Genomic DNA, 24,283 nt, shown 5'->3' on the forward strand with positions numbered 1-24,283 from the left:
AAAAAGCCTAAAAACAAAAATCAAAACACAATTAGCCCTACAAAACAACACACATAGTCCACAGGCGCACCTCAAATACAATAAAAGCCCAAAATCAGGCATAAAGCTCAGTTCACACCACCGTGCCCAAAAATGAGGGGAGACACCGCCACCACACAAAACAACACAGCTGCATACAAAAGACTTACAGCTCTGCCGCCAGGACCAAAATTCCCCCAAACACTGAACCACGCCAACATAAGGACATCCATCCAAGCATCAGCTTCAACAAACCCGAACAGAGAACCCAACAACCAATCATAGAGAAATCACAACCTGAAGCCCCAAAGGACCAACACCAAGAGAGTGGAAGGAGGTTACGCAAGCAAAAGAGCAAGAGCTCTACACACCTTCCAATAGGGAACGTGAGAAATCGCCTTTAGGATTAGCAGAGAGAGTAAACATGAGGATCCCTTCAAGGAGAAGGCGCTGGAAGTTCCTACCTAGGGTAGTCAGAGAGAGAAGCGGCTTTTAGGTCAAACGTTTCATTTTACTTGGGAAACATGGGAATCGATATTTGAAGTTTTCAAGAAATGAACGGTAAAATGTAGCTATGACAGGTCATACTCAACGCTGAAATTCAGGCTCCAACTCCCATTCATTTTGTGGTGTATAAAAAGTTGCAGTCAATTATATTTTTCGCAGGATGATACTGATGGAAGAAATGAGAGAACTATTACCCAGTGTCTATAAATTCAATTAACCTTCTTGATGTCAACTTGACTCCGGGTTTATCCACGTAACGACAAGATTGAAGGCTATGATCAGAAGATATAAAGGTACCAGGGCCGGTGAAAATTTACCGTAAATGACAAACGGAAAAGAAAAATACAAACATATGTAGCAGTATGGGCTTGCAGGATAGCACTAGCAGTGTGAATATGATATTACAAGAATGGCTAACACTTCTGCTCAAGCTAAACAATTTTCAAGTAACAGCTGCCATCACTCGCTGCAAAAGCTAATCATCTCTATAATCTGCCAGCAGCAGTGAGTAGCATATCTCTCAAAACCAAGTTATTTCCCTCATCATGATTTAGCTTCAAGGCTAACATCACCAACCCCAAGGTTACACTTAAGACAATTGAAAACCTGCATCACAAGCTATGAAACTAGAAATAAAGTAGATACATTTGTGCTACTGAATAAAACAAAGCACAGCTGGAATGGTCATTATTAAGTTGGAAGGTTGATACACTATAAAACTCAAGTTACAACAAGTATCTGGTCTGTTTTTTTTCTGTTATTGCCTGTTTAAATTAAGCATGGAAATCCTCTCCGAATTCTAGGTTGAGCAATCAGAAAACGGATTATTTCAGACTTGAATGAGAGAATAGAGGTAGAGAAGAAAATAACAGAACACAACTGTGAGGAGAATCCCACCCCTAATCAAACACCTACTTGTACCTCTAACGCAATCTTGATATACTGGTATTATTTGTTTAATCACCAAACCCCAGGGAACCATTTACCTCTGGGGGGAATCCACAGTCCGAACATTTGCACCTGTCATTCCTTCAATTCGGTCTTTGGTTATCTCCACAAAGTGACCTACTATTTCATGGAACTGCTTGAGCCCTGACAGCGGGAGAATTATGGAGGAGCGATCAGAACCTGCAACCTGCAATTTTAACGGAATTCTAAAGATATTAAGACTTCATTTACTGTAAGAAACCTTAAATTAAAAGTAAACTGAACAAGAAAATCCGCCTAGGGTCTCAATGAAATATTTTATTTTTATTTTTTAAAGCATACCTCGGATATTCTTAGGAAATGGCCCCTGTTATTACTCCCAAGATCAAAGAAGAACCTTTTTTGATCAGCTCTGATCACTTTAGATACCCCCATGTTACCAATTTCATCCTGTGCAGGCAACTCTGCAGATCTGTCAACATTCAGTTCAGAAGTTGGCGCAGTTTGACTACTGTGGCCAGATATGAAGCCAGCGCCTACATCATCTGAAAGCCCAACAAGACGCTCTGAAGGTTCAGAACTTTGCTGCTTTGGCATGGAAACAACCAGGTGGAAATTAACAGGACGTGTGAGATACTAGAGAAAATTATATGACCCAGAAATAGGAAGTTTATGCATGAAAAACAAGAACACCTGATTGGGCAGTATAAAAAGTCTGGATGCTTCATTGATCTCTGCCAAAATGTTTCTAAATGCTGCCCACCCTTCATCCCGGGCGCTTCCTGCAGGAACAATGATAGTACTGCGATTTCTACTAACAGAAGCTTCGGATACCTGCACCAAAAAAATTTATTAGAGCAGAAAAAATTGGAGAACAAAAAACTGCAGTCTAGCCCTGGAATTGTCTTCTCCTCATACTGGTTAGAATTCATGCAAAGACAATAATAAACAATCATCCATGCAATAAAGATAGCTTCATAACGTCATAGCTCGATGGATAAAAGTTACCCTAAGCCATAAAAGGTCCATCTTCTCCAAGAGCTCACTTCAATGGAAAGGTTTGACACCTCAATGTCGGCTCTTTGCCATATTTCAAGTTCCTACAACTAAAAAGTCAGGGCAGGGAACCAAAACCAGAGTTACATGCCCTGATTATGGAGTTAAACCTAGAACCATTATTATTTAATAATTGCGGTATACTGATGCCTAAGAATAGGTGCCCGAGAGTGCCTAAACATTGAGCAGTGGGTGCAAAGTTAAGAACTAAAAATAAATGCTGTAACATTGATGCAGAGTTTTAGGCGCTCAGGTGAGTGCACCTCCATTACTAATATTCCACTTCAACAATGGGAAAACATGAGAAGTTGGTAAAATGCATGTAATGTAAGTGGAAAAATGTGAGGTCTTAAATCATGGAGTAAGAAGTTGGCAGCTGGACAAGGAACAAATTTTTCAGTGTATTGCAATGGAAGGATCATCGAGCTAAGAAATTTGGTGCAGAGAAATCTCTCTTTAGTACGCATGTTTAGGCCTGACATGGCAAACTCCCACATGGACATGTTTTGAACGGGATTAAAAGAGGGGCATGAGTTCAGCAACAGATCTGCTGTGCCTGTACACAAGGAAATCCATGCTTGTGGGGTTTCTTCTCCCAGGCACAAAATAAAGAAGCAAAGGCCTTAAACGATTAATTTTTTATAAAAACAAAAAACACTCTAGAGTCAGCAATACCCAAGATCAATTGATTTAGAATGCGAATTAGTTTGTGTGATGTGGCCTTATTGTTTTCTTAGCAGTTCGGCACAAGAGTTTAACATTTGACATCTAGTTGGTTCCACTTGCCACTTCAATGTAGCATGTATCTTAGATCTTGGGAATCACCTTGCTTCCATAAACAAAAAGGTTAATAGGTAAGAATCCATTAAATTATTTAGGATTCCACATCGTAAAGCATCTGGCTGCAAATATGAACATTTTAAAGTATTGATGCAATAAATACAACAATCAGCACTAGATTCAGATTGCGTTCAAACAACTCAAACTGGACAACTTAACCAAATCCTTCTTTAGAAGAAATGAATCATTATAGAATTTATTAAGGTTTTCAAACATAAATCAAAAGAATACATGTTATATTTGTCCTTCAATGACACCATGCTAAATTCAGGGTAAAAAATAATAAAAAGAAGGCACTAAAAAATGCATGCTTGAGTATATATGCATAATTTTGACCAAAAAAATGTATACATGCATAATGAAATTATATATAGAGTTATTTTCAAATACCTTACAAAATGGTATGTTTTTCAACTAAAAATCATACATGGATGACTGAGATGCCTGGTGGGTTCCATCCACATCTAATATAACGGTTGACAAACAGGTCTTTAGTTAAGGACCTTATTAGATATCCCTCCGTATAAAGGTGCGTACATACACAAAAATTCTTAAACATTTGATGCCAAGTACCTTAACAGGAAATAGAAATATGCTATGCTCCAAGTCGTTGGAAAATAAAATAAAATAGAAATCAAACTAGAATGATAACTAGTTGGAGTATACAAGTGTAAATGGTATCTTTCCTATTAATTATTAGATTTTCAGCCAATGTAAGAGGAAGTTGAGTAACAATGCAATGCAACTACTATTTAACAAGTAGCGCAGGGCTCCATGTTATATCAAGGCCACAAAATATTCAAGTCGTTCAGAAGCTGCTCGAAGCCAAATTTCACAAGTTTTGACGCATCAGACACATGATATTATCATCCAGTCCAATAGTGGACGTGAGCTACTAAAAGTAGAAGATAAAAAACTTTATACTAATAGTTTTTAGACAGTTGTGTCAAGCACAAACATAGTTTACAATAGTCTTAATCAGACTTCAGCAGAAATGCAAAAACTGGATGTTGGTCTGAAAGAATGATGGAATTATAGAGTACTGATATGGAAATAAATTAGATCTCTTCCTAGGGTGCTGCTGAAATTCTGAAGTTTCAGCAACATATCAAAACCACATTGACTTCGGTGACAACTCCAAGAAAAAGCTGGATTTTCTAGAAAATATCTCTAATGGTATGAAGGGATGTATATCACTGAAATATAGCTGGGTTTACAGGGTTTGGCTTCATCTCTACCGGGCATGAACTCACAAGTCACACCAACAATCAATTGCAGGCAAAGCACTTGTAAGATTCCCTCGAGTTCCCCCTTTCTTTGTTGCAAACGCAAAGATAGAGAAATAAAAATGAAAGTGGAGAATGTTTATTTCACAAAGAATTGGATTCACATGTCTTTGGGAAAATGGGAATGCTGAATTTTTCAATCCACCTTCTGCAGAAAAAGTTAAATGGCTTGCCATGATATGAAAAATACCAAAAGAGAGACTGGACAAACGAAAATGCTAGAAGGATTAGGAATTACTCATTCTAGTTACCTAGTTTTTTTGTTTTTTTGTTTTTTTTTTTTTGGTTTTCAAATCTTGGTTTTTCAAGTTCTATTTTAAGTTATTCAAATGGGCTGAAATTGTAATGAAATTTGGGCTAAACATCAGTTAATGTTTGTATTTAAATTAATTATGTATTTTTCTTTTTGCACACAAAACAGTTGAGTATGGAACTAGAGATTTCCTAAAGCTCCATCCAAAATTTCCATTGTTTATGCAAGCTCTACCTGTATTTCTACCGATATTTCTGTGAACCAAACTACCAATAAACCTACATTGAAATTTTCAAACTTGAACATGGTACTCTATATCATCATATGAAATAATAATAATAGAAACTAATGGCATTGCCAGTGGTGTCAGAGGCAAGTAACTAAAAACCCCAAACTTAATTTATATTCCTCAACAGAAAAAATAAAGGAAACTTCTGTAAAAATATAATAATAATGAGACAGAAACAAAGAATGTACAAGAAGTGAGGTGATAAAAAAACAATTAACTACACTCAGGAAAACATAGACAACACACATAAAATGTTTGCACGTGGCATCACCATGTAATTAAGACCTTTGATGGCTAGCCAACTATACTTCACATATAAAGAGAGCCAAAAATGCCAGAATGCACCAAGTATAATACCATGAACCATTCTCCATCTTTACCATTGTCTCCAATATCTTTGAACTCTTTGCTTCCAAAAACTATCAGAACAATCTAAAGGACCATTACATTCACTAACTACATAATCCACCATTCAAACCTTGAATTAAATAGCTAAAAAGTAGTAGAGGGCAAACTACTTCTATATGACATTTCAGAGAGTATGCACTATAAAATCTCACGGATAAACAACATTTAGGAAAAAATAAAATTTCCAAAGCAACATTAAACTAGAAGAGTGATTCTCGGTACCATGAGAGTCGTGAAACAAAAACTTATGCATCTTTTTGTACGGGGAGCAGAGATAAAAGTCCATAATTTTTCGTTAAAGGGTTTAGGGCATACTAATCCAACTTCTGAGGCATTTCAGGGGCCTCTTTACACAATCAAACTCTTGATCTTGCACACAGTTTGAAGAAAAGAGGGTTCTACAACGATTTACTATGAAATCAAATAGTCATTGACTAATACCTTTTCGTACACCATTTATATCGAAAAATATCAAATCCCATACCCTAGTCAGCACAGGGGAAGATTTCTTCAAAATAAGGATGAAGGATCTACTTATCAATACCAAGTAATCCAGAATGCAAGGGGAAGCATAGAGCATTTTTAAGGGGAAAAATCACGTACACACAGAAGCAATTGTTTACATACGAATATATATTTAGGATTAGAAAATCTGAAGCAAAAGATTATTGATTAAGGAGAGGAGGCAACCCAGATGCAAAGCTAAACTGATGTGTCTAGTCAAAATGTCATTAGCATTGAAAATGAACAGCAGCAGATGTAAGTGTAAGTGAGCAAGGAAAACACTGAAACGAGAGAGGATAGAAGATATTTGTAAAAGAAAAAGGAAAGAAAGAACCTTCAAGAAACGGCCCCTGCGGTTCTCGCCAATGTCAAAGTAGAAGACCTGAGGAGATAATTAAGCAAAGAAAGGAAAGAAGGAAAACATGAGGCGAGTGGTGGAAGCAATCTTAGGGGTGGAATAAAAAGTTTGCTGCTACTTACCTTGGTGTCTAGCTGCAATTCCTTGCTGAAGACATCCTGATCGTCTGAATTGACATAGTAATTGAAGAGATCGAGGAACCAGGAGATACCGGAGAAGGGAACGATGATGGTGGACCTGGTGGCTGACGTCTTCTCGGAAATTTTGAGATAGCGGCCGCGAGGGTTCTCTTTGAGATCGAAGTAGAAGAGCTTGTGCTCAACCTGCAGCGTCTTACACAGAAGCTCCACGTCATTACCTCCGCCTCCAGCTCCACCTCCTACTGTCGTTGCTCCTCCTGCTCCTACTCCTGCTACTGCTCCTCCTCCTCCTACGCCACCCGAACTCCCTTCCATCTCCAAATCTTATTTCCCTCCCTAAAAAATATAACACAAGAGCCCAGCTCCCAAGGTTGCCACTCCACTACTGGAACCTTCGGACCTCTGCTCTGGTTGGCTTTGGTAACTTGTCACCTACTACTCAGATCTCACTTTCTCAGGGAGAATGCTGCTGCTAAATTGCTTGCTCCTCAATTGTCAGCGTGTACGCAATATTAGGGTTTTGGCCTTGGGGTTGGGCAGGGATGTCATGTGAGGGGGAAATTGACCCACTCACTCACTCGGCTCAGCCTCCAGTTTCCACTCTTCATTCATTCCCAATTTCCCATCCGGTATTTTCTAATTTCTGGTATATAATTAAAGTATATTTCTACTCTTATCACATTTGTATACTACATCTTGTACCATCTGGTAGCTGAGGTGAATATTCATGTCAATTAAAATTATTTAATATTTTATTTTATTTTATGATTTATTCCAGTATTTGTTTTTCTAATTGTCTTAATTAAAATGCACTTCATTGATTTAATTGATGTGGCATATAATGTGGACATGCCATCATCTGATATAGAAATGTGGGATAAAAATGTGGTAAGTGTAGCATTACTCATAATTAAAAATTCAGGTTCTTTTTACTTGGGGTTTTTAGCCGTTTTACCCCTGAAATATGACATTTGTAGAAATTAACCCTTTAAATTAAAAAATCAGCTAATTTAGTCCCTGAACAAAAAAAATATAGTCAATTACATCTATGTTATTTTATTTTATCACATTTAATTCACAATTTCGCTAATAATATCATGTGAAGCACACGTGTAACAAAAATAGAGGACAATTTGGTCCTCCTTAAACCAGCCACCCATTTCCCTCAACATTTCCTCCTAATATAGCCTCATCATTTGGCCCGCGGGCTCATGGGCCGATGGAGGCCCGCCCGGCCCATTGAAAAAAAAGCCTGCCCTTGCCCGTTATGGGCTTTGAGATCGCCCGACCCAACCCGATGAAGCCCAAGAAAGCCCAGCCCGGCTCGTTAGGCCCGCATGCATATATAATTATGTATAAACAAGAGTTTATGTTTAGGATTATATCACTTAAATCACATATATAATTTGTTTCATTTCATTTACTTTTATTTACTAATTCCTAGTTTATAATTAGATGATTAACACATTAATTTGTGTCGATTATTAATTCAACAATTATATATATATAAATAAGATGAACAACATATCACATCACCAAATATAATCATATCACGAAACATAGTCGCACCACCAAATATAATCATGTTTTTCTTGAACAATTTGCATATTTATTCATATAATCCTTTAAAAAAAATATATTTTTTTGATACTTATTATTTTTTTAAATTATTTCTTAAAACGTATTACGATCTAATTATGTAATAACCTCAAAAATAATACTTGATTTTATTATTTTTGTGGAAAATCATATAAGTTGTATGACTTTATTGGGTGTTTTATGAATTTGGTTTGATGTGAAAATATTGGAATTAAGTGAATTTGATGTGAAAATATTGGAATTAAGTGAGTTTAATCTCAAATTTGGACTAAAATGCCCTTATGATTAAGTTTATGATTTTTTTTTAATGAAGTAGGGCCCGTTTAGGCCCGATCCGGCCCGATGGGCTTTCTCCAGCCCGGCTCATGGGTCGGGCTTGGGCTTTGAATTTTCTAAAAAAACCTGGCCCGGCCCGGCTCGATATTTTCTCTCTTCTCTTTAAAGCCCGGCCAGGCCCAAGCCCATTAAATTTGGGCCGGGCTAGCCTAGCCCGACCCATTAACGAGCCACCACTTGATTAAACCAAACAAAAGACCAAAAGATAACATTAGAGCCATGGATCTTGGGTCAACTTCATGATCAAAGAAAGCCACAGCCTTCTTGATAACCGGGCTAGTGAAGAACCAGAGAAAGCCAAAAAGGTCCTAACCTTACCCACAGACTGCTCCGGGTAAGAGAAAACGCCACTTGTATTCTCTCCCTTAGAGACAGCTCCGATAAGCACCACTTTGGCAACATCAGCTCTAATGTCAAGGGTCTCAAGCCACAAAGCAATGGCATCAGAACCCTGAACATTCACGTTGTTTAAGAGCATCCACAATGGGCTCCCTAAACCACCTCCTTAGACAAATTTTAGGGAGGAATGTAAAAATACAACTTCAACCATGCTCTCTATCCACCTCCTAAAATATGGAGACCTCTAGGAGCTCTTAAATTTGAGGAGAGAGAAAAGACTTTTAGTGGCTCCCTATAATTTATTGTTGTTTTATTTAATGAGTATTTCAAACCTTTATTTAATGCAAACTATTTTTTATTTTATTTTTTAATAGAGATGGACCAATTAAAAAAGAGTTATAGCATTTATGACTCTCTAAACTAGAGAGCATGATTGAAGTTTAAATTTTATAGAGAGCTCCTAAAATAACTTTTATATGTTTTTAGCTAAAATTTAACTATAAAATAGAGAGCATGATTGTGTATGCTCTAAACCATTAAACCCTTTTACCCAAATTGATTCAGTCGTTGGAGGAATCGACTGCGACGGAACAAAGTGGTGATGGTGGGGCAATGAATTTTAATGTGCGGTTAATCGTTTTATTAGTCATTGAATTTAGACTCGATTTGCATTTGAGTCCCTTAAATTCCAAAATGATTTCTGTGGTCCTTTAACTTCAGTTTTGTTATGACAAATGGTCATGCCGTCAAATTTGTTATTTTTTCTGTTAAATGCAGGGGCAAAATGGTATTTTTATCAAAATTAATTAAAATATGAATAAAAAAATAAAATTACTAAAAAATAAAAATTAAACTCTCTCTCTCCCTCTCTATCCCGATTTCTACTCCCCTAAAACTTGATTTTTTTATTATTGGTTTTTTATTTGATTTTCTTTTATTGTTATTTTAAAGATATGATTTTTTATTCATTTTTTTAGTTTTAATATAAAATTACCATTTTGCCCTGCATTTAACAAAAAAATGTAACAAAATTGATGGTAGGACCATTTGTCTAAACGAAGCTAAAGTTAAAGGACCACAGGAAACATTTTGGAAATTGATATACTCAAATGCAAATCGGGTCAATGTCTTGTGAAGTAACAAAGAGAAAAGAAAAGGTATCAATGGCTGAACCCAAAACCAAATACGACCGCCAACCCAAGTACTGTTTCTAATTCTCTCTCTTCCTTGTGTTTTATCCTCTTCAAAACTCAAGCTCTTGTATACCCACATGGGTTGGATTTGTCTTTTGGATTGTGTTGTGGTGCTTCGATTGTGTGAAATAGGTATGTTGTGTTTTCATTTTCGCTAAATTCGATTAGGGAAGATGAGGATTGGGAGGGAAAAGGGGTTCAGGACTATATTGCCCTCCAATTCTGTTTCACATGAGCCTCACCTGCGAATATTAACAAAACTTTGGATGAAATCCTCTATAATCTAACGGCAGGTCTGAAATTGACCATTTAATTCGAGTGCTAAATTAGCTGACTTTTTAATTCAAAGGGTTAAGTTCTATTAGGGTCCTAATTCGGGGGGTGTACAGTAATTTACTCTTTTATTTTTATCTGTATTATTTTGCCCTTAAGTTTTATACAAATTTAGTTATATACCCAATCTTAGACAAAGTCTTATAAAGAAACCATATACCATTTAAAAGCTATAAATACACCCAAAAATCGATAGCTGTCAATTTTTTCAATTTAATAGCTATTTTTTAGTTTATTTGGGTGTGTAAAATACCTATATTGCCCTTGTACTATGGATTTGAGAGAGAAAAATCAAATTTGCCAAAAAAATCAAAGCAAATTTGCCAAAAAACCATTCTCGCTGGTCCTTTCTCTGTGTTAGAGCAAGAAGAGCTTCCATTGAAGCTCAATCTCAGGTCCAACTATATTCTTCATCTCTTATCTACAATTTTCAATATTTCACCTTCGATTTATTGTTCTAAAATTGTGCTTCTATTCATTTTTTTTTTTTTATTGTTCGAAACCTCAAACGAACCTCGATAAGATGCTTTTAGCTCTGCTCCTTATCTTCGATCTGTACTCCTCTTTTGCCACGTTGTCGTCGTCGTCGTCGGCGTTGTCATTTAGTTTGGACTTAAGATTTTTGATCTTTTGCTTCAATTATGTGTTTCTCTTCGGATTTTAGTTGATTTTTGAAAATATATTTTAAGCTTTGATGATCGATTTATCTTTTGTTACTATTTCAGTTATGGATCTCGTTTTTGTTTAACAATGTACTTCTATGACAAAGTATTAACAATATACTTCTATGACATAATAGTATTAACAATTTGAGCTCGGCTTGTTTTCAGTTGGTCTGGTTTGTTCTTTCTTCATATTTTCTTTGATTGACGTGTATTAGAAATAGCAACATGACAAGCATTAATCAACATGACAGTAAACTAGCAGTGTTATTATCCTAGATTGGAACATTACAGGAGTAGACATGCATTAGAAATAGGATGTTATAGGAAACTAGCAGCGTTAATTATTATCCTAAACTGGAACATTACAGCCATTAATCAACATGACAGTAAACTAGAAATGTTATTACCTTAGACTGGAACATTATAAGGGTAGACATACATTAAAAATTGGATGTCATAGGAAACTAATAGTGTTATTACCCTAGATTGGAAGATTACAGAAGTAGACATGCATTAGAAATAAGATGCCATAGGAAACTAACAGTGTTGTTACCCTAGACTGGAACATTACAGGGTAGACATGCATTAGAAAAATGATGTCATAGGAAACTAGCAGTGTTATTACGCTATACTAGAACATTACAGGGGGTAGCTATGCATTAGAAATATGATGTCATAGGAAACTAGCAGTAAACTGGACCATTACATCCATTACTTAATATGACAGTAAACTAGGAGTGTGATTACCCTAGACTAGAACATTACAACAATTAATCAACATGACAGTAAACTAGCAATGTTATTACCTTAGACTGGAACATTACAGGGTAGACATGCATTAGAAATAGGCTGTCATAGGAAACTAGCAATGTTATTACCCTAGACAAGGGCAGACATGCATTAAAAATAGGATGTCATAGGAAACTATCAGTGTTATTACCTTAGACTGGAACATTACATCCATTAATCAACATGACAGTAAATATGTGGAACATTATAGTCATTAATCAACATGATGCGTTAATGAAGCTACGGTTTTCAAGACATCTTGTTTGTAATGAATTGTTTGAGTTTTTTCATAAAATTGGGCTGGGCTTGTTTTGAGTTTTTTTAAGTTTTTTGTGTTGGGCTTTTTTTAAGTTGATCAATTGCAGTCACGTAATTTATAGGAACTTCAACACCAATTTCTTATATAGTAAATGAGTTTTTGGTGTGTTTCTAAAGTGCATTCCATGTGAGATTTTTATATATTATAATTTCAACCCATATTTTGGGTATATTAGTGAAGCTCCCTAAGTTTTACAATGATGCTAAGTGATTTTTCCAAGTTGAATTGAAGAACCAAATTGTGAATCGAGCTAACGAGGGTTGGTTGAGTTGGTAAGGATCGTTCTCTTCGCTATTCAGGCCTAGGTTCGAGTCGCGTCACCGACAATCCCTCTTAGTGTGTAATTTGTAAAAACTAAAAAAGAGGCTAAGACCCCCTTTGTAAGTCCTCAAAGTGACCTTGGCATGCCCAAACTTTGGATGAGGTAGCCTTCCCTCCCCCTAAATGTTTTTTCATGCGGACAAAAAAATTTGTGAATCGAGCAAAAATTCAGTAATTATTACTACAATTAAGCCTAAACCCTTTTAACATTATTGTCTTTTTCCATCATGTTATTTATTTATTGCTTCTTCAGCCTTTCACTTTCTATTCCCGCTTGAGTTTAAGGGCTTGTTTGTTACACAGGACTATCTTGGCATGGACTATGCTTAAGGACTGTCTTGGCTTGACTTGGTTTGGTCTAAGTTGGATAACATTTATCATGCGTTTGATGTATACTTGGACTATGACTAGATTTTTTTTATTTTTTCAAAACTATCTATATATATGTATATATGTATACAGTCCTGATCTCTTGGACTATAGGGGTCCAAGAGATTTGTGGTCACTCACCGTTAGATGTAAATTTAACGGTTCACTTACTCTTGCACTCCTTTTAAGAAACTTTTTTCAACAATTGGATTAATATTCAATAGTGGGTGACCACAATCTCTTGGACTCCTGTGGTCCAAGAGATCATGACTGTATATGTATATATGTATTTTATAATATATATGTATATATACATACATATATAATATATATAACATATATGTGTATATGCATGTATATTATAATATATTATAGTGTACATGTATATTATAATATATTATAGTGTATATGTATATGTGTATGTAGTAATAATAATTATTATTATTATTATATATGTTATTAGTATTACAATAATATATATATATATAAATATATATATGCATTTTATATATTAGTAAGAGCAAGTCCAGCAACAAGGCAAGGACTCGGGTTGGGGGGGGGGGGGGGTTGGGGGTTTGGGAAAAAAATGGGTTTCTCGCAGCAGAAGGCAGCCAGGGCAAGAGGTGGGGGGGCCACGACTCTGGCTGGCCCGAGGTGGAGTTCTACTTTGGCGAAAGCAAGAGCCCCGAGGGCGGTGACGCCATGGTCGATGCTAGGGCGGCGTCGACCCTTTTTTTGAAATTTTTTTTTTTATCGCAATTGCACGCAACGCCAACGTTAAAAAAAAAAATTTCAAACGACGCTGCGCCATCGATAGAGTCAACGCCACTACCTTCCACGTGGTCGCCCTATTGGCCCTCCGATTCTATTTTTTTTTTTCCTTCAATCCAACGGCAGGCAATTTTTCTGCAATAAAAAATTGAAAAAAATTGAAATTTTTTTTAAAAAATACACAAAAATTACTGAATTTTTTTTTGTATAAATACCAACCAATACTCTTCACTTTTAACACCAAATCCTCTTACATTTTCTTCTCCTTCTACTATTATTCACTTTCTCCTCAATATTTATTCACTTTCTACTCAATATTTTTTCACTTTCAAGTTGTATTTTTGTCTATCATATTATGGGTTCTTCTAATGAAAATGGAGGGGCATGGAGCATGATGGAAGATGTTAGCTTGTGTGAGGCTTGGGTCCAAGTTAGTCATTGTCCCGTAACGGGCAATGAGATTAAATTTTCTCATATGTGGAAAAAAATTCATCAAGCATTTTGTGAAAGGGCAATTGGTTCTACACGTACAGAAATGGCATTATCAAGTAGGTGGAAAGTTCTTAATAAAGAGTTGGCGAAATGGAGAAATGCCTTAGCAAAAGCGATGGACAACCATCGAAGCGGAGAAAACCTTAGCAATGAGGTAAATTATTTGTCATTTTCCTTCTATTAATTTCTATGTCATATTAATTTTTATTTAAATGTTTCTTGCAATTTATATATTTTGTTAATATGTCTCTAGTTTTTTTTTATACATGTTGCATTTTTTTAAAATTTATTGAATTTGCATTAGTTTTTTTTTTACATGTTGCATTGCCAATATTTTTTAAAGTTTCTTGCATTTCCATTTAATTTTTTTTTATAGATTATGCAAGCACAAATGTGGTTTGGTGCTACTGGGCAAGGGAAAAAAAAGTTTCAACCATACCCATTGTTGGGAGGTGGTGAAGACTTGTAAGAGATTCCAAATTATTCCAACGGGTCCGACGGTAGTCTTGAACGAGACTCCACTTCATGAGACGCCGGCATCGGATTCACCTATGGATTCCCCGATGAGTCAAGACTCACCCATTGAAAAGGAGCCAAGGCCTATTGGGAGGAAGGCGGCGAAGGCGAAGAGAGGGAGTAATTCTAGCAAGAATGCATCTAAAATTTTGGAGGAACTTTCAAAGCACCAAGCCATGAGAATTGAAATGGACTTGAAACAACAAGAGCACGATATGGCTATTCAACTAGAATATGCAAAAGAAAGGGAGTATGTACGCAAAGAAAGGGAGTATGTATGCGAACAAAACATTGAAAAAAAAGATCGGGAAACCATGGCCATGGATACAAGCCATATGTCCCCTGAAACAAAACAATTTTGGAAGCTAGAACGAAGGGATGTTATGAGACGAAGACTTTTTCGTGACGATGGACCTAGCAACACGGATTGGTTAAATGATGAAAACCATTAAAATAGTTTGCTTGCCTTTCATGTCTTAGTTTACTTGCCTTTGATTTCATTGTATTTTTTTGTTTTGTTTAATTCATGTATTTTATTTTATTAGTTGTATTGCTTTTCTTTTAGTGAATAAAGAAAATATTCAACAAAAATCCTTTTTATTCAAAACATTCCATACATAAAAAACAAACCACAACCAAAGCATAAAAAAAAAAAAAATAAACAAACAAACAAACCACAACCAAAGCATAAAAAATAAACAACCCACAACCAAAGCATAAAAAATAAACAACCCACAACCAAAGCATAAAAAATAAACAACCCACAACTAAAAATAATAAAGTATAAAAAAAACAAAGCATAACTAAAAATACAACATAAACATAATAAATTAAAAAAAACATCTTCACTTCACTTCATTCACCTTCATTGCCTTTCACCGCCCATAAATGCTCCATCAAGTCAACTTGACGGTGTTCATGAATATATGACGATTGCATCTCCGTGTAGCGATCAATCATACGGGGCATGAAACTACCGTCTCTAACCAACGGTTCATGCTGCACTGGTTCTCCATTTGGCCCCACTGGTTTTTCATAAATTCGTGTTAGGGCCGTGTCCATGGGATTTGGTTCATACACTTCATCAACATCGTAATCATATTCATCTTCCACAATCATGTTATGGAGGATGATACAAGTCATCATTATACTCCTAAGCACCTCCTCGTCAAATAGACGTGCCTCGCCCCTGATAATAGCCCATCGGGCTTGAAGGATACCAAAGCACCTCTCAACATCTTTTCTGTACCCCTCTTGATAGCGAGCAAAAAATTTTTGCTTATGGGATCGGGGATGTGGAATTGTTTTCACAAATGTTGTCCACCTCGGGTAGATGCCATCAGCTATATAATACCCGTTTTGGTAGATGGTATTGTTAATTTCATATGTGATATTTGGGGCTTCACCTCTCAAAACATCATTGAACACCGGGGATTGACCTAGGACATTCAAATCGTTTTGAGATCCGGCAACTCCAAAGAAGGCGTGCCAAACCCATGTATCAAAACCAGCAACTGCTTCCAGGATGATACTTTTCTGCCCTTTTCTATTTCCGTAATCCCCTTGCCAAGCAGTTGGACAATTTTTCCACTGCCAGTACATGCAATCAATGCTACCAATCATGCCAGGAAATCCTCGAGACTCAGCTTTTTGGAGAAGCCGTTGCAGGTCCCTGGGCGTAGGTCTGCGGAGGTAGTCTCTGGTGTACAGAGTTTCCACTGCATCACAAAATCGCACCAAGCTCTCCAAAACAGTGGACTTCCCCATCCGGGCAATCTCATCCACCTGATCAGCAGATGACCCATACGCCAACATTCGTATCACAGCTGTGAACTTCTGCTCTGGAAGAAGTCCCAAATTTCCAACACAATTTCTCTTTTGAACAAAATATTCATCATAATTGCAAATATCATGCATGATTTTATTGAACAAATGGGGTTGCATTCTATATCTCCCTCGAAAATGAACATCAGAGTACAGAGATTGTGGGATAAAATAATCTTCCATAAGATTCTTACCCCGAGAATGTCTATGTATGTCCACATTTGGGCGACGGCCTTCTCGTGAACCACGGCGACCCTGGTTTTCTTCCTCCAACAAAGCAACTGCTATGCCAAGTTGCTCATCTAGTTCTCTCTGCGCCCTTTTGCTTGCAGCTCGTCTATGCATTCTTTCTCTAGTTTCTTGCTCTTGCCTCTCCAAAACCTCTTGCATGTCTGCCATTGAGAATGGAGAATGAAATCTAAAATATGAGAAATGGAAATGTAGAGAAGAACTGGTGTGGGAGGTATGAGCTGAACCTCTGATTTTATAGAAAAATGTACACAGATAGATATGACACGTGGCGCAATCTTAGAGGGTGAAAATCTTATCTGAAATTTGAATTTCAAAATGTATCTGAAATTTGACATTTTGAATTTATCTGAAATTTGAATTTTGAAATGTATCTGAAATTTATCTGAAATTTGAAACCGAAAATCTTATCCGATATGAATAGTATTGACACGTAGGAATCCAAAAATCTTATCGATTAGGATTAGATAAAACAAACAATATATTAAATTTAGTCCAAACCTGCCAAGTGACAAACACTTAACAGAGTTTGGTTGTCACAAATTTGAAATTACATTGCAATAATTTCAATCCATCCATCATCACATTGATTGAAATTAGCATGAATGAGATCATGAGGAGCGGAGGAGAGCTCCCATTTCATCCCATTTCGGCGGAGGTGGTGTCCTTGCTGAGGCTGAGGCTGAGACAGTGCTCCAACCTCAAACACATAGAGCAAGCTCATGGATTTATGGTAGCCGGAGGCCTTCATCAGGACAACCGAACACTTCCCCGACTCATCCAGGCCTGCTCTTCTCTTGGCTTCTCAGATTACGCCTATTCCGTCTTCACCCGCACCCATGGCCAGCCAAGCATTTATCTCTATAACACCATCATCAAGGCCAAGGCTCTCTCTCCCTCTCCCTCCCACGCCATCTCTCTTTACAACAGAATCCAACTCGCCGCCTTGCGCCCTGACACCTACTCCTTCCCTTTTGTGCTCAAGGCCGTCGTTCGCTTGGTGCCACCTCAAGTTCAACGACTGGTGGGCGCACAGATTCACTGTCATATCATAGGAATTGGCTTTGACATGGATGCAAGCGTCCTCACTGCCCTCATTCATATGTATTCCTCTTGTGGATGTGTTTCCGACGCCCGCACACTGTTTGACGGAGCTGCTGCGTTTGCCTTTGCCTTTAGGGATGTCGCCCTCTGGAACGCAATGATTGCAGGATATGCCAAGTCAGGTGATGTCGACAATGCCCGCCATTTGTTCGAACTTATGCCCCCTAGGATTAGGAATGTCATTTCTTGGACTGCCCTGATTGCCGGATATGCTCAGGTGAACCGCCCCCACGAGGCCATCACAGTCTTCCGGAGAATGCAGCTTGAGAATGTTCAGCCTGATGAGATATCCATGTTAGCCGCACTCTCTGCTTGTGCCCATTTGGGGGCTCTCCACTTGGGGGAGTGGATCCATAACTATATTGAGAAACATGAATTTCGTAAGCTGGTTTCTCTCAATAACGCACTTATCGACATGTATGCCAAGTCAGGCAACATAACAAAAGCCCTTCAAGTTTTTGAAAATACCAAATGTAAAACTGTCGTAACTTGGACGACCATGATTGCTGGACTGGCTTTGCATGGTCTCGGAAGAGAAGCCCTTGAAATGTTTGCTCAAATGGAAATGGTTAAAATCAAGCCTAATGATATCACTTTCATTGCCATCCTTTCTGCTTGTAGCCATGGTCGATTGGTTGAAATAGGCCATTGGTATTTTAGCATCATGGTTTCCAAGTATAGGATTAAACCCAAAATTGTGCACTATGGCTGCATGATAGATCTACTCGCGCGTGCCGGTTATCTTCAAGAGGCACACGAATTGGTTAGACAGATGCCATTTGAAGCAAACGCAGCTATATGGGGTTCTCTTCTTGCCGCTTCTAATATTCATGGGGATGCGGAGCTTGGACAACATGCTTTGCAACATCTAATAATGCTAGAGCCCCATAATAGTGGAAATTATGCACTTTTGTCTAATGTGTATGGTTCTCTGGGTAGGTGGAATGAATCGGGCATGCTAAGGAAAGTTATGAGGGACACGGGTGTGAAGAAGACTCCAGGAAGGAGTTCCATAGAAGTGAATAACAGAGTTCATGAATTCATTGCAGGAGACAAATCCCACTTTGAATGCACTAGGATATATGAAGTCCTGTATAAGATTTTCAGGCACTTGAAGCTGGCTGGACATCTGCAACAAGATTTTGGGGAACTGCTTGAATTTTCTGAATAGCCATTAGCCAGGATTTGATACTCCAATTCTTCCAACGTCCAGTTTAACCAGATCTGAAATCTCCTTGGCATCACTGTATCTCTACCAGGGTTTCATCAACAAGAAGGTATTTTCTTTCCAAAGTAACGTCTTCTGTCCTTTAGAGCTGCTGAGAGATTATAAAAACATGACTATTCTGGCTCTTCACCCTCATGATATCCTACAAATTGTTCTTCAGGCACAACATACATGATTTGGTGTGTCAAAGAAAGAAAGATACTTAACAAAATGCCAACACCAATTTAGCAAGCTCCTGTCATCATCTAAACCTATTAAAAGAATGATATACAAGGGAGCCAAATATAGAGCTTATATGTTCTATGAATCTCCGTGGTTAATGAGACACTTCATTAGCTTCTTAGAAGTAGAAATTGCATAAGGAGAGTCACAAGAGTGGTTTATATAGTGTCTTTGTCAGTTATCTCAATTTCGTGTACAAATCAGATTTGCTTGGTGAACTTGAAACTGAAAGAGCTTCATAAAAGCAATTAAGATATTGAACTTGTAAACATTGTGATATGATTTTTCAATGCACATTTTTACATGAATGTCGCTTTATTTCATTGAATTTTGTTACCTAGCAAATGGACAGAATCATCAGAAGATTAATTTACTAAGACTTTAAATTTATAGTCACCTACTGAAGCTGCTTCAAAGTATTAAACCGAGGAAGAATTCCTGCTCTAGTCCCAAGTTCTGAAATCCTAACCCTAGAAGAGCACTGGCCCATAAAATCTGAATTTTCTGTTGAAGAAGATGGCGTATTCCTGACAAAAATAGAGGAAGAGAAACTTGTGAAACCATGGAACAGAACATAATCATTAGAAGATTAGGTGTTCTTGCAAAGGAAAAGGCTTCTGGATGAAAGTATTGCTCAAAAAGATTGAACATGTATTTACATAATTATCTTTCTTACCTGAGTTCATATCATTTTCTTGTGACTTTATCAGTTGCTGTGGCTTGATTGCTACTTTTGGAGTTACATATTCCATAAATAAAGCTCTTTGAGATCTCATTTTGTGCAGGCCATGTCTTATTCCTTCTGCAGAGCTCTGAAATAACGTGTCCAGATCTTCCTTTTCACATTCTTCCCCACGTATTGTGGTAGGCACTTGTTGACAGCCCGAATTTAGTTCTATTCTTGAAATTGAGATTCCAGAATCTTCTCTCGAGTCCAAAATGCTATAAGCTAAATTAGAGGTAGAAATTTGGCACCAATTGCTATTGTTTGACAAGAAACTGTCTGAGGATTCTGTTTCACCAAATGGTACCTGCATTGGGGATAAAGTGTTGACCCCATTATCATCTTCATTCGAATGCAAACTGCTGTGCCAAATATCAGGTGGATAAATGGTGTTGCATATGTGTGTCTCCATTGGCACGCCATCTAATTTGTCTTTTGTATGTATTATTATATCTTCAACAAATTCATCTGATGGAGAATCAGAGTTACATCTTGAGTCAATATTGTCAAAATCCTTCGAATTTGTGGGAGGTTTGGTAATAACCACTTCTTGCATGGACCTTTGAGATCCCTCCATATCACCATGCTTCTTCAATTTGTTGTGGTTGACAATCTGTCCTATTGCATTCTTGCAGTTTTGAACTTCCTCATCCTGCAAATGGTCTCTTTCTTTTTGTCCATTACATATATGTTTCTCATCTGGGGTAGGAATAGCTGGAATCCGTTTGTTCCTGTGAAAATGACTCCTGGTAGCAGGTGCATTCTTATTTAGGAGTAGCCACTTATCAACATAATATTCTGCAGAACAAGCATTACTTTTATGTCTATTTTCACATTCCTCGCTATGATCTCTGTGATGATTGGAGCATTTTGGTGATGCTTCCTGTTCTGGGAATACAACCTCTTTAATGTCACATTCTGATAGATCCTGACTGTATTCTGTTTCTACATCTGCACTACGTTTCATCTTCAAAGCCACTAAACAGCTATTTCTGGAAATACTACATTCTGAGTTGTTTTCTGAAGTATCCTTTACAGGGAAATTTACAGATTTAGCATGATGGTTCATTGGTCTTCTCCTTCTTGCAGGGAATTTCACTTTCTCTTCAAAAGTTAAGTGTTCGGGTCCAGATTTTCTTCTACTGCAAATAGTAGGTCTCATAAACCTTGGTACCTGCGAAGAGGGAGCTGCTGCAATATTTCTAGTCTTGCTCCTTTTTGTTTCAAGATTAGCTTGGGGCAAGTCGTTAAATAAATTGTCAGCATCCAGTTTCTCACTGGAAGATTGGGTTGTCCCTGTTAATTTCTCCAATTCCTCATTTAACTTCTTGATACTCATTCTAACATCCTGGCGCTCAACTTCAATCATTTTCATCTTTTGTTGCAGCTTGATCGTTGCAACTTCCTTCTGCCTTTCTTCCTGATTTCAATTTCTTCCAGTCATTATTAAGGCACCGGAGTTCACAATTTATAATAGAAACAAAATCAGCTTTTTGCATAAGCTGAGGTTCCTATAAGGCACTTGGATTCATGCAGCAAGCTAACCAGGTAATACAGCAAACTGATTATATGATTACTCTTTATCAAATGAATCTACTTTCTTGCACCAATATTCTTAGTTATGATTTTAATTTTTACACAACTTTTCCGCCCTTCTATGATATGTGTATGATTCCTGCATAAACGGCTTCAAGACTTGCAATAGTTTTGTTAAAGACGATAAAGTGAGTAATGATTAAGCTTTCTTCTTTTTCACTATAACATACTCATTAGACTAACATCATGCACTTTGTCATGTGTCTAGACTTGTTCTTATTAGTATTAATGTGCCTTCTTTTCCTTTTCTAGTTCAAATTTTTTTCTCTAGCTTATGTAATGTAGTAGACATCAATCAAGTACCATGCTCCAATTTCACTGAAAGAGGCTGGTTAAAATTATTGAACTGTTTGGGTAGCTTCACGATTGTAAGGCATGATGGTGCATTTTGATGTAGGGGAGAGAAGTTAGAGTCCTTACTAAAGAGTTCGGTTGTGCGATGTGTGAGCGACCTCTGACTTATTTAGGCATTATCTTTGGGAGCAACCCTTCTGCATTATCTTTTTTCTAAATCTGGTGGCAGAAAAAGTGTGGAAAAGGTTAGATGGGTGGAGGAGAGGGAAGAGTAGCATTATTATTTTTTGTCTACCTTCATATTCTCGGGTGGGGTAGCTAGGATTTTAGAGAAATTAATGAGACTTCTTATGGGAAGGCTGTGGTGAGGAGGAAATTATCATTTAATCAATTGGGATCTTGTGCAGGAACTGAGGGGAAAAGGTGGGTTAACTATTGGAAATTTGTTAAAAGGAAATCAGGCATTACTAGGCAAATGGTTGTGGAGATTCTCACTTGAGAAAACTCTGTATGGTGTTCAATTGTTAGGAATGGCTGAGCCATATAAGTTTAGAAGGCTGGTGTGACCATTAAGGTGCAAAGTTTACCTGGTTTAGTGGTCCATGGAAGCTAAATACTTGTGATATGATCTGGAGAAGAAGGCCTTACACATGTTTGTCTCCACTCCACATTGGTGGGTTTTGTATTAAAAGGAGGAGGGACTGCTGCACACTGGTTGTTTGATATGTTTGAAGGGATGTGTGTTGGGGTTGTTATTTCTTGTTGGTGGAGAGGTACTGCAATTTAGAAGCTAACAAAAAGGGGCCATTTTCTCTGATGGTCTGCTGTTTTTGCTCTTTGTGCATTGTTTGGGTAGAAAGAAACAATCAGTATGTTGACAAGAAGGAAGAGGAAGTGGATCTACTTTGGGATAGGATTAGATTCTTGGCTTCTTTTAGGGCGTCTTTGTCAAAGTTATTTAGAGACTCTCTGTTTTTTTGGGTCAACTTTAGAGACTATCTTTATGTGTAATTCATAGTGGTAATTTTAATCCGTACTGTCACTAGGCCAAAATAAAAAGGCAAAAGGAATTTGTACTTTGTCAGATTTAATATTAAAAACAGATCGTCACATTTACTTACAGTTGAATCTGTATTCCCTAGATGAACGCTTCTCACCCTTGTTGCAAAATTCAAAGAACACACTGTCTCACAGAGATCTTCTTCTTTAGGACTGATGTGGACAAGCATTAGAGTTTTTGAGTCCTTTCCTAAAAATATAAAATCAAGGGGAGAAAAGATATTTAGACCATGGTGATAAATAAAAAATAATAAAGTACATGTGAAACAGGCATTAAAAAAAAGGTGGGTATTTAAAAAAAAAAAAAAGTTTTGCCATCTCGAGAGCAGGCATATAACGTAACTAGTTGATGCATGCATATAGTTTACTCCAAGAAACTTTTTTAGTGGCAGACCTTGATAGGTAAAAACAAAAGAACCTCGTTTATCATAGAAATTTGGAGTAGGGCATGTTCTTGTCACTTGGTAGTCATTACAATTAAGAATGATACTGTAGATCCAGTGAGGTAAAGTATTACCAAGGGAATCTTTAAGAACCTGCGTCAGCTTGCTATTCCTGTCATTAGTGAAAAAATAAAAACTTATTATGTAATTAGCCTTCTATATAATAAAAGTGAATCATAACTGGTGAGGTCTTATTGCTTATAACTCATTACATACTAACAAGCGTGTAGAGTCGAAAACTTGTTATTATCTTATTCATACCAAGTACCAACCAACACTAGTATAATTTATTAACTGAAAAGCATGCTGGTTTCGTTGATTATTTAATTTGATCAAGTGGGATTTTCTGGCCGTCACTAAAATAGGCTATGGGAGAGTTAATTTCTCATTCAAGTTTAACGATATGGCTTTAATAACAAAATAACAAAATAACAAAAAGGGGAGATGTATGCTGCTTATCCCAAGTAGTAGGGATATCAATGCATAATGATTCATTGTGTTTCTTACCTGTAAGGTACATGGCCCTTTCTAGTCTGAAGGGCATTGATGACATCTCCAAGAGAAGAAAGTGACAAGTTAATGGCTTTTCCTTCTTCTAGTCTTCTTCCCCATGCCTTTGTCTTTAGCAACCGCTCACTGCCCCCCAGGTCAACAAACCAAACTTTATTTGTTTCTCGTCGCCTCTCAGGCGCTCCACTACAAGTGACTGATATGCGAATCAAGCTACCACAACAGAAATAGAAAGTCTCAGAACATAATAGTATTGTTTCCAAAACCGGTAACCAAAGCTGAAGACAAATCTGAGACAGCCAGTTTCCTATTAGGGCAAGTAGTTACCAGTGTGATCTGCTGGAAGTAACGTTACAATTTGTTGATGCAGTTGACCTGAACCGGCACCCTAGTCTATATAGT

The 24,283-nt window shown here is 37.2% G+C and overlaps 3 protein-coding genes across 6 annotated transcripts; 1 reads left to right on the top strand and 2 right to left on the bottom strand.

Moving 5' to 3' along the window:
* Positions 1-1,167: 1,167 nt before the first annotated feature.
* On the bottom strand, positions 1,168-7,234 carry LOC117630913 (transcription factor Pur-alpha 1). 3 transcript variants are annotated; one of them, XM_034363775.1, is made up of 5 exons: positions 6,569-7,234; positions 6,423-6,470; positions 2,146-2,286; positions 1,795-2,037; positions 1,168-1,660 (listed from the first exon to the last, which is right to left on the bottom strand). In XM_034363775.1, exons 1-5 carry the CDS (start codon positions 6,899-6,901, stop codon positions 1,508-1,510), a joined length of 918 nt encoding a protein of 305 aa, XP_034219666.1. In that variant the 5' UTR covers positions 6,902-7,234; the 3' UTR covers positions 1,168-1,507. The 3 variants fall into 3 exon arrangements, with proteins under 3 accessions (XP_034219666.1, XP_034219665.1, XP_034219664.1); XM_034363774.1 differs by having other exon boundaries at positions 1,795-2,040; positions 6,569-7,208; XM_034363773.1 differs by having other exon boundaries at positions 1,795-2,058; positions 6,569-7,208.
* A 10,061-nt stretch (positions 7,235-17,295) lies between these two features.
* Positions 17,296-21,175, top strand: LOC117633038 (pentatricopeptide repeat-containing protein At5g56310-like). 2 transcript variants are annotated; one of them, XM_034366708.1, is made up of 3 exons: positions 17,296-19,082; positions 20,041-20,119; positions 21,069-21,175. In XM_034366708.1, exon 1 carries the CDS (start codon positions 17,303-17,305, stop codon positions 18,974-18,976), a length of 1,674 nt encoding a protein of 557 aa, XP_034222599.1. In that variant the 5' UTR covers positions 17,296-17,302; the 3' UTR covers positions 18,977-19,082; positions 20,041-20,119; positions 21,069-21,175. The 2 variants fall into 2 exon arrangements, with proteins under 2 accessions (XP_034222599.1, XP_034222600.1); XM_034366709.1 differs by lacking the exon at positions 20,041-20,119 and having other exon boundaries at positions 21,069-21,161.
* LOC117633039 (kinesin-like protein KIN-14R) lies at positions 19,575-24,276 on the bottom strand (the record flags this gene model as incomplete). Its single annotated transcript, XM_034366710.1, has 6 exons — positions 19,575-19,782; positions 19,932-21,399; positions 22,991-23,118; positions 23,446-23,483; positions 23,879-24,094; positions 24,209-24,276. Coding segments are annotated over 6 exons (2,034 nt in total), but the record flags the coding sequence as incomplete, so codon positions are not given.
* Positions 24,277-24,283: the final 7 nt, after the last annotated feature.

Source organism: Prunus dulcis, chromosome 6 (assembly GCF_902201215.1).
Source record: "Prunus dulcis chromosome 6, ALMONDv2, whole genome shotgun sequence".
NCBI classification, from domain to species: Eukaryota; Viridiplantae; Streptophyta; class Magnoliopsida; order Rosales; family Rosaceae; genus Prunus; species Prunus dulcis.